A 14,778-nucleotide genomic window follows, 5' to 3' on the forward strand; every position below is an offset into this window, starting at 1 on the left:
ATCACTACCCACCATAACCACCACCAACCACCCTCTACTTACAAAGATTTGTTATTTTGTTTTGGATTCATTAAGTTTTCTCTTGTATATAGGCAGATGTGATTATATGTATCGAGTCCCATGTGATTATATGTATCGAATCATATATGATTTATATGTTAATAAATACATATAATCACATGTGATTAAATACACGTGAAAAACTAGTGAATCAAGAATGCAAAAATAAATATTGTCCACGTAAATCATATGTGATTAGATACATATAACTATACGTGATTATATGTAATTAATAAAATATTATTTACGTGGGTCGTATTTATGTTCGTGTTTTTGGCATCGTGTATTAATTCACATGTGATTGTATGTATTTAATCACATATGATTTAAATGGACAATATTTGTTTTCACGTGTTGATTCAATAGTAGTTCTTGTGTATTTAATCACATGTGATTATATGTATTTAATCACATATGATTCATATGGAAAATATTTATTCTTGCGTCTATTCAATAATTGTTCTAATATATTTAATCACATGTGATTATATGTATTTAATCACATACGATTTATGTGGACAACATTCATTATTTCTTTCTCAATTCAATAGTTGTACTCATGTACTTAATCACATGTGATTATATGTATCAAATCGCATATGATTTATATTGATAATATTCATGAGTCAATATTTTTTCTTATGTATTTAATTATATGTGATAGTATGTATTAATCACATATGATTAATGTGGAAAAAGAAAAACTATTTAATTAAAAACGCGAAAATGAATTTTGTGTAAAGAAATCATATGTGACTAAATGTACAAGAACAACTATTGAACATGAATGTGAAAATAAATATTGTCCATATAAATCATATCTAATTAGATAGATATAATCTCGTGTAATTAAGCACACGAGAACAACAACTGAATCGAGAAAGCAGAAATAAATATTTTCCACATAAGTTCTACGTGATTAGATACATATAATCACATGTGATTATATGCATTTAATCACATATGATATATGTGGACAATATTTATCTTTGTGTTCTCGATTAAATATTTTTCCTTGTGTTTATAATCATATGTGATTATATGTATCTAATCACATATGATTTATATAGACATCATTATTTTTTGTCCGTATAAATCATATGTGATTAGATAGATATAATCATATATGATTATATGTATTTAATCACATATGATTACAGTGGATAAAGAACAATTATTGAATCGAGAATGCGACAATGAATCTCATCCACATAAATCATATATGATTGGATACATATAATCACATGTGATTATATGTATTTAATCAGATATGATTTATGTATACAATATTTATTATTGCGGTTTCGCCTGAATAATTGCTTTTGTGTAATTAATCACATGTATTATATGTATATAATCGTATATGATTTGAGGTAGAAAGATGCATTTTTTCCTTCTCGATTCAATAGTTGTGGTCATGTACTTAATCACATACGATTATACATATAATCACATGTGATAAAATACACGAGAACAACTATTGAATTGTCAAAGCAAAAATGAATTATGCCCACATAAATCATATGTGATTAAATTCATATAATCACAAAGAAAAAATGAATTACCTCCACCATCCACACCTACACCAACACCCACCCACCACCCACCAAAACCACCACTTGTCACTATCACCGCCACTTGCAACCACCCACCCACCTATCACCACACACCACCACCACCCCGCTGCCACCACCCCCACACCCACCTACAAAGATGTGTTATTGTATTTTTGATTCATTAGGTTTTATCTTGTATATAATCACAGGTGTTTATATGTATCGAGTCACATGTGATTATATGTATCGAATCATATATGATTTATATGTTATTAAATACATATAATCACATGTGATTAAATACATGTGAAAAACTAGTGAATCGAGAATGCAAAAATGAATAGTGTACACGTAAATCATATGTGATTAGATACATATAACTATACATGATTATATGTATTTAATAAATATTATTTACATGAACCGTATTTATTTTCGTGTTTTCGATTTAATAATTCGCATCGTGTATTAAATCACATGTGATTATATGTATTTAATCACATATGATTTAAATGGACAATATTTGTTTTCACGTGTTGATTCAATAGTAGTTCTTGTGTATTTAATCACATGTGATTATATGTATTTAATCACATATGATTCATATGGAAAATATTTATTCTTGCGTCTATTCAATAATTGTTCTAATATATTTAATCACATGTGATTATATGTATTTAATCACATACGATTTATGTGGACAATATTCATTATTTCTTTCTCAATTCAATAGTTGTACTCATGTACTTAATCACATGTGATTATATGTATCAAATCGCATATGATTTATATTGATAATATTCATGAGTCAAGATCTTTTATTATGTATTTAATCATATGTGATTGTATGTATTAATCATATATGATTAATGTGGAAAAAGAAAAACTATTTAATTAAAAACGCGAAAATGAATCTTGTGTACATAAATCATATGTGACTAAATGTACAAGAACAACTATTGAACATGAATGTGAAAATAAATATTGTCCATATAAATCATATCTAATTAGATAGATATAATCTCGTGTAATTAAGCACACGAGAACAACAACTGAATCGAGAAAGCAGAAATAAATATTTTCCACATAAGTTCTACGTGATTAGATACATATAATCACATGTGATTATATGCATTTAATCACATATGATATATGTGGACAATATTTATCTTTGTGTTCTCGATTAAATATTTTTCCTTGTGTTTATAATCATATGTGATTATATGTATCTAATCACATATGATTTATATAGACATCATTATTTTTTGTCCGTATAAATCATATGTGATTAGATAGATATAATCATATATGATTATATGTATTTAATCACATATGATTACAGTGGATAAAGAACAATTATTGAATCGAGAATGTGACAATGAATCTCATCCACATAAATCATATATGATTGGATACATATAATCACATGTGATTATATGTATTTAGTCAGATATGATTTATGTATACAATATTTATTATTTCGGTTTCGCCTGAATAATTGCTTTTGTGTAATTAATCACATGTGATTATATGTATATAATCATATATGATTTGACGTAGACAAGATGCATTTTTTCCTTCTCGATTCAATAGTTGTGGTCATGTACTTAATCACATACGATTATCCATATAATCACATGTGATAAAATACATGAGAACAACTATTGAATTGTCAAAGAAAAAATGAATTATGCCCACATAAATCATATGTGATTAGATTCATAAATCACATGTGATTATATGTATTTAATCATCTGTGATTAGATTCATATAATCACAAAGCAAAAATGAATTACCTCCACCACCCACACCCACCCACCACCCACCAAAACCACCACTCGTCACTATCACCACCACTTGCAACCACCCACCCATCCATCACCACACACCACCACCACTAATCACCACCACCCCGTCGCCACTACCCCCTCCTACAAATATTTGTTATTGTGTTTTTGATTCATTGGGTTTTGTCTTGTATATAATCATATGTGATTATATATATCGAGTCACATGTGATTATATGTATCAAATCATATATGATTTATATGTTATTAAATACATATAATCACATGTGATTAAATACACGTGAATAACTAGTGAATCGAGAATACAAAAATGAATATTGTCTACGTAAATCATATGTGATTAGATACATATAACTACACGTGATTATATGTATTTAATAAAATACTATTTACGTGGGCCGTATTTATTTTCGTGTTTTCAATTTAATAATTGGCATCGTGTATTAAATAATATGTGATTATATGTATTTAATCACATATGATTTACATAGACAATATTTGTTTTCACATGTTGATTCAATAGTTGTTCTTTTGTATTTAATCACTTGTAATCATATGTGATTAAATACAAATAATCACTTGTAATCATATGTAATAAAATATTATTTACGCGGGCCGTATTTATTTTTGTGTTTTCGATTTAATAATTGGCATCGTGTATTAAATCTCATGTGATTATATGTATTTAATCACATATGATTTAGATGGGCAATATTTGTTTTCACGTGTTGATTCAATAGTTGTTCTTGTGTATTTAATCACATGTGATTATATATATTTAATCACATATGATTTATGTGGACAAGATTCATTATTTCTTTCTCAATTCAATAATTGTACTCATGTACTTAATCACATGTGATTATATGTATCAAATCGTGTATGATTTACATTGATAATATTCATGAGTCAATATTTTTCCTTATGTATTTAATCATATATGATTGTATGTATTAATCACATATGATTAATGTGGAAAAAGAAAAACTATTTAATCAAAAATGCGAAAATGAATCTTGTGTACAGAAATCATATGTGACTAAATTTACAAGAACAACTATTGAACAAGAATGTTAAAATGAATATTTTTCATATAAATCATATCTAATTAGATACATATAATCTCATGTAACTAGGCACAGAAGAACAACAATTGAATCGAGAACGCAAAAATAAATATTTTCCACATAAATTCTATGTGATTAGATACATATAATCACATGTGATTATATGCATTTAATCACATATGATATATGTGGACAATATTTATCTTTGTTTTCTAGATTCAATAGTTGTTCTTGTGTATATAATCATATGTGATTATATGTATTTAATCACATATGATTTATATAGACATCATTATTTTTTGTCTGTATAAATCATATGTGATTAGATACATATAATCACATATGATTATCTGTATTTAATCACATATGATTACAGTAGACAAAGAACAATTATTGAATCGAGAATGTGACAATGAATCTCATCCACATAAATAATATATGATTGGATACACATAATCACATGTTATTAGGGTATCTGTGAACAATAACATAAAACAAGTAATGCCTACATAATAGGAGAGTTAGTACTCACCTCCTTGATCTTGAAAATTAGCTAGCATCAGCAAGATATATCTTTTCCTTACCGAGAACCTACACAAAAATTATAACATTATTTAGCTTGTGTTTGTTGTATTAATCTTAAAAAACTTATGTACATATTTCCATATTTTCTATTAGATTGTAGTCCTTTGTTTGGGATATGTTTTCTTACCCTTCAACCCATTATTAAATTTTTATAAAATTATATTGGTAAAGTTCCCTCTTTTATCTTTTTAGAAATATAAAGATCTCGTTCTAATGATTTTTAGTTGATTTTATATTAAATTTACAAGTTAGTAACTTTAAGCTGTCACATTCTGGACCACTCAACACTATTGGAATAAATTGTACCAATCTACTAAGAATTACATCAAACCCATTATATGTGGGAAATTGCACATCCATATCTAACTATAGGCTTTGGAATTTTGGCATTTGGAGTATTGATGAATTTATTATGATTTTTTTGAAGACAGTGCCTGAAATTTGTGACAACATGGACCAGCCTGAGAAGATTGCCAATTTTGCCCCTCACGGAGTTGGAATTTCGAAATGTGATTCAGAGTTTGAAGAAATTAGACACACTAAGATTTCCATAAAACTAATTCTCATGATTTTTAGATGTTCGTATTGACTTGCACGGATTTTAGAAGTTGGGGGACAGATTTGGGAAAATTGATCATAATATCTTCTAAATCATTTTTGGTGTTCTATTAAGAATTTAATGGTTAAGCCTTAAGTTTATCACTTTTAAAATGATTTTTGGTTAATTATTAGGCTATGGAGATGTGAAATTAAATTTAAACTAAGGGCCTTAATGTTTGGCTTAATGAGGGTTCAAAGTTAAGGATTTTCAAATAAAATGTCACTTTGGGGAAATGAAGTCCATTAAAAAAAACATAGGCAAATTAAACAGAGACTTGAAAATGATGTTGTTTCAGCAAAAAAAACCATCAACAAGCACCTACATACTACAACAATAAATACACCACCTTATTCTTGATTTATTTGTAGAGGTTCTTTCATTGAGGCATTTCATCGAACACTTGGTGTTCATAAAAAATATGTAAGCTGTCACAATGTCTATGAGATTATATGAAACAAGATAGAAGTTAATTACCTCAAATGAAAGAGTAATGAAGCAACAATAACAACAAGAATCACTAATCATCTAGCAACTATGTATTTGACGTCATTCAGAACTCGTAATAAGATGTGTAAGCTCAAAATCCAAGAAAATCACCAAGAATGTGAATATGATTCACATTCGTTTGCTTTAATAATCTCATATAGATCAGATTCCGTAAGCTCAAAATCCAAATATATATCTCGAAATTTCTTCTAGAAGGTGGTAATAAGATGTGTTTGATTTCCATAATGGATGGGTGAAGAAGGACCTAAGAAGCTTAATCTAACGAATGATACTAACAACAACAGAAGCACGTTCAAATATATCATTTATATTTTTTATTGCTACTTTCTCGTTGATATTAGTATCAATTTCTTTCTTTGTTTGTTGATTTAATCATCCACCAAGTAAATGCTACACTATAATTACTTACATGATCAACAAAATGATCCAATTATACGCATAATTCATCGCAAAAGCAAGCAAGTTCAGAATTCATCAACAATAGGAAATAATTTTGGAATTTTGTGGATAGAATGTCTTCAATGATGTGAGATCAAGTATTAGACACTCGATTCTTCGTTCATTATAAGCTTAATTTCATAAATTTTGTGATAAATCATGTCAATTTAGGTTGAAAAACGCAAGTGTATAGACTCGAAAAAAACCCTACCTAGAAGCTCGTATTGATCGTGTTTGCAGAGATCAACATCGTTGTTAATTGGTACTTGCAGGAGAGATTGCTAACGATGAGCTCCTCGTCGGGGTGAAATCAGAAACAAGATGCTTCGACAGAGGGTCGGTGGCTTCAGCGGAGGTCGGGTGGCTTCGATGGTGGTCCGACGTGAAAAATGAGATGAGGAAAGATACGTCTTTGTGGGGTGGGGTATGGTATTTTTTTATTTATCTAATTAATAGTTATAACAAACAAGCGTGTTTTTTGAACTTACATGCTAAAAAATGTTCTCAATCTCAAAAATGTTCTCATTTGAACATAACTATATATATATATATATATATATATATATATATATATATATATATATATTGAACTTAACTAACCATATCCACATCCTTCCATTTAGGACAGCCTCCAACACCATTTGCTACATTCCTAAAAAAAAATGATTTTCCGGGTTGCAAATTGAGTTCTTGAGGGTATATCGTCCACCTTGCGTTCGTCGGCCGTCTTTCTATGTGCAAGGCACTCCATATCGCAATATGTTGTACTTTTTGAGATAAAATGTTACAATTATTTATATAAATTATCGTCTAAAAAAGTAGTTAAAAGTTAATTTATAACGAATGTTACTGTAAAAATTAACCACCCAGAGTCAGTAACTGCAAGTAACCTAGACCAAAACTCTACATCCAATGGGAGTATATGCAGCCTATGTGTAGTGTTGAGTTTGGAAGAGATCATACTCTATTCTTTCCAAAAACTTAACGTACTAGCAGCATGAACACTGTCCAATAGGAGATGATTTGAAAGTCATACCACAGAGATGTTGATTATTCGACCACATTAAACCCAAGATAATGGTGTTTTACTTCTCCACGACCTCATCCGTGGCAATTCTGCCGGCATGCGTATATAAAACTGGGTTGCCTCTGGGAATGTCTCCAAAATCCATATCTATGGAAAAAAGGTAAGTATCATGCTATTATAGTATATAAAATGAAAATACAACGGTATTATATACTACAAACCGAAGTTCAAAAGTATGATAACTATTTAAATGCATTAGAAACTAACCTTAAATGGAATCATAAAACCGGGAACGGTATACTTGTGTACTTTCTTGAATTCGAGATTGGTCTGCTTGAATAGTCTTTATTTTTCTATTTTCTCAAACATTCCACGCATCAAGCCCGAAGTATAGGTCCATAAATACGTACCGCATGCAAACCTGCAATTTTCAATTTATTTATTATAATTTTTATTATTGTATTTATACACAATCTTAAAATGTAATACCTGTTCCAATCATCTATATTATCAGAAAGCTTGTATAATGTCGCGGGAATGCCCGTTTTAACGTCCCGTCTGTGGAGACCTTTCAACATATAAACAAGATGGATAAGTATTACAACATTTTCATCCTGAAGTGACAAATAATTCAGAGATATAATGTAGTCTTCTAAATCTTTCAGCCGCAAACGTGCATCAGAAATGTCTGGGAACAACCGAGCACAAAGATTTGAATTTGACTGGCCTTTTTCGTCTTGGAGTAAATCCACATAAGGACCAACTTTTAAACCACAAATCAAAATATATTCAGTTTCACTGAAATCCAACTGCATCCCTTGTATCTAAAAAAGAAACCTCCTCATTTCAAATACTTGTTGAGACTTTACTTCATACAACATCATCAAATATACAAGTAAGGGGTCACCATGTGGGATATGTATTCCTAAGAATTTTCCAAACGGCGAAGCTTTAAATAATAGTCGTTGTGATTGTGTTAGGCGCAGAAAATAGTCTTTAATGATAGTACCCACTACGCCTTTTAAAGTTAAATCTGCTTTTTGATTGAGATCATCGTACTACAAAACATATACATTTAATTTCATATAAAACGTTAGTAATTGAAAATAAAAAACAAGGTTTCAAAATTACTTTTCTAATTCGGTTTATGAAATAAATAGCAACGTACTTTTTATATAATACTAAATACGGGCAGAAAAAATTATGGAAAAACTAATTTCTAGTCATTCTGCGGAGGCTAGAGGTCATTCCACAGAGAACCCTCTGCGGAATGACCTACACCTCCGCGAAGACTCAATTTTGGCAGCTTAACACATTCCGCGAAAGGAATAGGTCACTCCGCTGAGGATCCTCTGCAGAGTGAAACTCTTCACGGAATGGATCTTCCCAAAATCGAGCCCCTGTGAATCCTAACATCTACAAAATCTAAATCTGTTATATATTCACGGTAATCAATTCAGTTTTCGTAACATTTGAATTATATACGACATTAATCAAAAGAGGAGAATGTGAGAAATACCCGGGAGCCGTATCCATCGGCAAAAATATCGGGGAAATTGCCCTTGATCAGTACCGGATTTGAAGTCGTATCCACTCGATTTCGCCGGAAAATAACGTAGTTTGATGTGGTTGTCGCCGGATTGGAAGTCGTCACTGGAAAACTGTTGTTTTTAACCACCCGACGTTCGATGTCGAAGAGGAATAACGGGACCAGTTGGGGAACAAAGCCAAGGAATCGTTTTTGTCAAAGAGAAGAGGGTGAAATTACTAAACTACCCCTCTCTGCGGGGATTTTATTGTTCTCCATGGAGGGACCTCCGCGGAATGTATGTCTATATCCGGAAATGTTCATTTTCATGTCTAAATTTTAAAATTAACCCCCAAATTTTTATTATAACCGGTATTTTCCAGATAACCCAAATATCATTTCACACCCATGCATGGTGTAAGACTTAAACCTTGGTGGGAGACTTGAGTTTGAAACTCGTGGAGTTCACGAGTAAAGATGCACTCGTGCATAGACTTGCTTTTTTACTTTTTTTTATTTTTAACATTGACTTTGATTTTTTTTCAAAGTAATTAGATGTACATATAAAATTTAATTAATATAACTTTTTTTTGGTGGTTTGCACTTTGCACATAGTGTGTTTGGCGGAACCCAATAACGAAAGAATGATATTAGCTAATACAATGTGCTTTTATATATGGGCGTGTTAGCCAACAGTTTTGTGTAGGGGTGAACATGGTGCGGCTTGGTGCGGTTTTAAGGTCAAACCGAACCGCAAACCTTATGGTGCGGTTTTTGTATTCTTAAAACCGTTAGGTGTGGTTTTGCAATGGTTCGGTTTTTCGGTTTTTAAATGTGGTTTCGATTTGTATCGGTGCGGTTTCGGTTTTAAACTGTGTTTAGAATTTGGTGCATTTTTTATGTTTTTTGGTGCGGTTTTTTAAAACTGTAAGAACTAAAAACCATATGCATATAAGTTTTTATTGTGCTGTTTTTTTTAAATCATTTATTTTCAACTCAAAACAAAAATACATAAACAAAGACTGTAAGTCGCTTAAAATATAACTTGTGACTACTCAGAAACTAATTAATAATTGAAGGTTGATTGATTTTGACATAATTTGTTACAAGCTTATTAAATGTAATAGATTAGTATGTTTGGCAAGTAATAGAACATTTCTTTTGCACCCCATATAGTCTTACAAAACACAAAATAAACATATAATAAATATATTATCGTTTATAAGTATTTTAAATAGCATGTATATGATATACATTGATTGATTTATTACTATACACGCTTGCAGTGCGGTTCGGTTTTGGTGGACCGGTTTTTTGGATAGAAACCACACCGAACCGTTGACCTTCGGTTTTTGCAAAAATTAAATCCGCACCATTGGTTTTTGCATCGGTTTCGGTTTTTCGGTTGCGGTTTTATCGATTTTTCTTTAGTCGGTTCGGTTTTTGCTCACCCCTAGTTTTGTGCTATAAGTACCCCTTAACAAAATTTACCTATCTAAACTCAATCTAATCAATTTTTTAATATTTAATTTGACATCATTGTTTTGTTTATTTTCCTTTTTATATAACCGTTTGAATTTTATAACTTCGGAGATGGGTATTTATAGAAAACCATTTAAAAACTAACAAAAAAACATTGTTTGATTGCGACTGACATCTAGAAAAGCATCTAGATTCTAGACGAAACGGACAAGTTGAAGGACCAATCTTGTAATTCACTCTTTATAATTATCAAAACGCTGAACGTCGAATTTGAAAGTCAACCTAACATTTTTGTTTCCACACCTCTGCATTGCAAGTAACTCTCCTTATCCTACATGCCACCACCATAAACCAATCACCTTCCTCCGCCGTGAGCCAAAACCAATATGTCAATACTACCCCTGCCCTCTCTTCTCCTCTTCCTCTTCCTTCTACCCTTTCACGTAATTTCACAGTCCCCCACCACCCAAAATGATCAAACCACCCTTCTCAACCTCAAAAGCTTCTGGTCAAATCCACCCTCGATCAACCACTGGGACCAATCCTCCAACCCTTGCAGCTGGCCGGAGATTACATGTTCTGGCACCACCATCACCGGAATCACCCTCTTCAATCAGAACATCAACGGAACTGTCCCACCGTTTATTTGTGACATCAAAAACTTAACACACCTTGATCTAAATTACAATGACATCACCGGAAATTTTCCGACAGCCCTCTACAACTGCACCAATCTCCAGTACCTTGACCTCTCTCAAAACTACTTTCAAGGAAATCTACCCGGTGACATCTCACGGTTGTCGCCGGAGCTCAGATACCTCAGCCTCTTCGGCAATAACTTCTACGGCGACATTCCGGCGAGTATTTCTAGATTATCAAAGCTTTCATCGCTTCAATTACACCAGTGTCCTTTCAATGGCACTTTTCCTCAGGAAATCGGTTATTTAGAAGATCTGGAAGAATTAAATTTGTCTTTTAACAATTTTACCCCATCAAGACTACCCCAGAGTTTTATTCAGTTGAAAAAACTTCGATTTTTTTACATGACTGAAACCAACTTGATCGGAGAGATACCCGGAAAATTTTCCGGTATGCCGGCTCTGGAACTGCTGGATTTATCAGTCAATAACCTGACTGGATCGATACCTAGTGATCTGTTCTTGTTAAAGAACTTAACCGAAGTTTATCTTTACGGGAACGATCTAACAGGTGAAATCCCGGATTCGATTCAAGCATTGAACATGAAGATCATCGATCTTTCTGCGAACAAGCTCAGTGGAAAAGTCCCCGGAGGTTTCGGGAATCTAATGCGGTTAACAAACTTGACTCTCATGTTCAATCGGTTATCCGGTGAACTTCCGGCTAGCATCGGCCGCTTGCCTAGTTTGAACGACATTCGAATTTTCACTAACAATTTCTCCGGTGAACTACCACCGGATTTCGGAAGGTACTCTGAGCTGAAGTTATTCGAGGTGGACGAAAACCAGTTCACTGGAAACATTCCGCAGAACCTGTGTTACAACGGGAAGCTCATAGGCTTGGTTGTTTACAGTAACAATCTTTCAGGCGAGATACCAAAATCGCTTGAAACATGTAGCAGCTTGAGGGTTCTTCAAGTTTATGATAACAAATTTTCAGGAAAAATTCCAGATGGGTTATGGAACCTTTCAAGCTTGGAGAAGATGATGATGAGTGATAATTCATTTTCCGGTGAGTTGCCGTCGGAATTGGCGCCACAATTATCAATACTAGAAATCAGTAACAACAGGTTTTCCGGTGAGATACCTACCGGAGTATCTTCTTGGACAAATATGCGGGTTTTCAAAGGAAGTAATAATCTATTCAATGGTCGAATTCCTCAAGATTTAACCGCACTTCCTAATTTAGCAACTTTATTGCTCGACGGAAACCAACTCTCCGGCGAACTTCCGGCGACTATTGTTTCCTGGGATTCACTCAACACTTTGAATCTCAGTAGAAACCAACTCTCCGGTCAGATTCCGGCAGGCCTCGGGCTCTTAAAAGTTCTTACAGTACTCGACTTATCAAGAAACAAACTCTCCGGTCAAATACCGGCTCAGCTAGGGCGGCAGCTCGTTTCTCTTGATCTTTCCGGCAATAATCTTGCCGGAAACATCCCGTCTCAGCTCGATAATGGTGCCTTTGAGAGAAGTTTCCAAGGAAACCCCGGTCTTTGTTCAAATAATCCTGTCTTAGGACTTAATTCTTGCACTTCCCGATCCCAATCCGGACAATCTAGCAAGATTTCCGGTAAGTCGGTGGCGATAATCGGAAGTATAGCAGCAATATTGTTGCTCCTGGCGGTGATAACGACTGCATATGTCATCGTTCTTTACCGGAGAAGAAAACACGGTTTCAATTCAAAATGGAAATTCACTTCTTTTCAGAAATTAACCTTCACAGAATCCACAATTTTGCCTCGTTTGAACGATAACTACATGATCGGTCATGGTGGTTCCGGGAAGGTGTATAAGATTCCGGTGAACCGTTCCGGCGATGTGGTGGCAGTAAAGAAGATCTCAACCAAAAAGGATTTAGATTTAAGGCTCCAGAAAGAGTTTTTAGCAGAAGTTGAGATTTTAAGCATGATTCGACACTCAAACATTGTGAAATTGATAGGTCACATTTCGAGTGACAACTCAAAGCTTCTTGTGTACGAGTACTTAGAGAACCAAAGTTTGGACCGTTGGCTACACCGAAAGCAGACTCCAACGAGCCGTGGGTTGACGAGTTCTGTGCGTCATATGGTACTTGATTGGCCTAAAAGGTTGCATATAGCACTCGGGGCGGCTCGAGGGTTGTCCTATATGCACCACGATTGTTGTCCTGCAGTTGTTCACCGTGATGTGAAATCAAGCAACGTGCTTTTAGATAGTGAATTCAATGCAAAGATTGCGGATTTTGGGTTAGCCAAGATCTTAGAGAAAGGCAACGAGCTCGCTGCAATGTCAACAGTGGCTGGCTCATTCGGCTACATGGCTCCGGGTAAAGTTTCAATTAACAATATTGTATTTATATTGCTTTTTCAAATACCACTTGCAATCATATCAACACTAATGCAATGGATCTCATCAGAACTCCACAGTTAAGTATACATTTAAGTATACATGGACAATAGTAATATTAGGATGAGTGACCTCTTGGGTTTAGTTGTCCTCACATATTTGTCCATTAAAAAAATGAGCATCCATAAGTGATGTCGCGGTCTAGGTGCAATCATACAAGCACTAATGCACCTAATCTTACTAGAACTCAACAATTAAACGTACTTGAACGATAGTAATATGTAGTCCTTGTTTTTCTTAAACCATAGCTCTAATAAAGTATTTAAATTTGTTACAGAATATGCTCATACGACAAAAGTAAACGAGAAGATAGATGTTTACAGCTTCGGGGTGATCTTGTTAGAATTGACAACGGGAAGAGAAGCGAGCGATGGCAACGAGCATTCATCACTAGCAGAATGGGCTATGCAACATGCTTTAGGAAGTGAACCAATAGAAGATGTTTTAGACAAAGATATTATGGAGCCCATGTACATGAATGAAATGAGTAGTGTGTTCAAACTCGGGCTATGGTGCACTAGTAGACTGCCAACAAAGAGACCATCCATGAAGGAAGTGTGCAAGATGCTACTCCAGTGCACTCCGGCTATGGTGGTTGGGACCAAGAAGAACGGTCATGATGTAGTCGATCATCTTCCCTTACTCAAGCTTGAAAACGTCTAAAACTAAATGGTGATTTTGAGATTGTATATAAAAAGATGTGTGGTTTCTATTGAAAACATCGAGTTTTAAAATACCATATATGTTGCGGTTAAAAAACGGTTTTGAGTTGATACAATTCTTAACCGTTATCTAAAATTAGTTTCTAGTTAGTTATTATCCTAAAGGCTTGAGTACGTTAAATAATAATTGAAATATATGTATACTATTTATTATGATATTCAACCATAAAAGTTATCCCTGATGTATTGGATTGGGAATGAGTGGGACATGATTAGCTATTGATATCTTATTTGTATAATAGACATGAATGTCCTTTCCTTTCTTATATACTTGAAACCCCTTTCCATTCTTATATAGTTGAAACCACGGG

At 33.3% G+C, this 14,778-nt stretch overlaps 1 protein-coding gene across 1 annotated transcript; it reads left to right on the forward strand.

The window, feature by feature from the left end:
• The first annotated feature begins 10,914 nt into the window (after positions 1–10,914).
• On the forward strand, positions 10,915–14,771 carry LOC145065770 (uncharacterized). Its single transcript, XM_079012842.1, has 2 exons — positions 10,915–13,665; positions 14,023–14,771. The coding sequence occupies exons 1-2, from the start codon at positions 11,046–11,048 to the stop codon at positions 14,406–14,408; spliced, it is 3,006 nt and encodes a 1,001-aa protein (XP_078868968.1). The 5' UTR covers positions 10,915–11,045; the 3' UTR covers positions 14,409–14,771.
• Positions 14,772–14,778: the final 7 nt, after the last annotated feature.

This window comes from Lactuca serriola, chromosome 8 (assembly GCF_051521515.1).
Source record: "Lactuca serriola cultivar US96UC23 chromosome 8, Lser_US96UC23_V15, whole genome shotgun sequence".
Classification (NCBI taxonomy): domain Eukaryota; kingdom Viridiplantae; phylum Streptophyta; class Magnoliopsida; order Asterales; family Asteraceae; genus Lactuca; species Lactuca serriola.

Excerpts from the sequence above, each read along its gene's own strand:
- LOC145065770 (XM_079012842.1), top strand. The coding sequence starts at position 11,046 with ATGTCAATACTACCCCTGCCCTCTCTTCTCCTCTTCCTCTTCCTTCTA. Across the intron at positions 13,666-14,022 it reads ATTCGGCTACATGGCTCCGG|AATATGCTCATACGACAAAA; the intron begins GTAAAGTTTCAA and ends AATTTGTTACAG.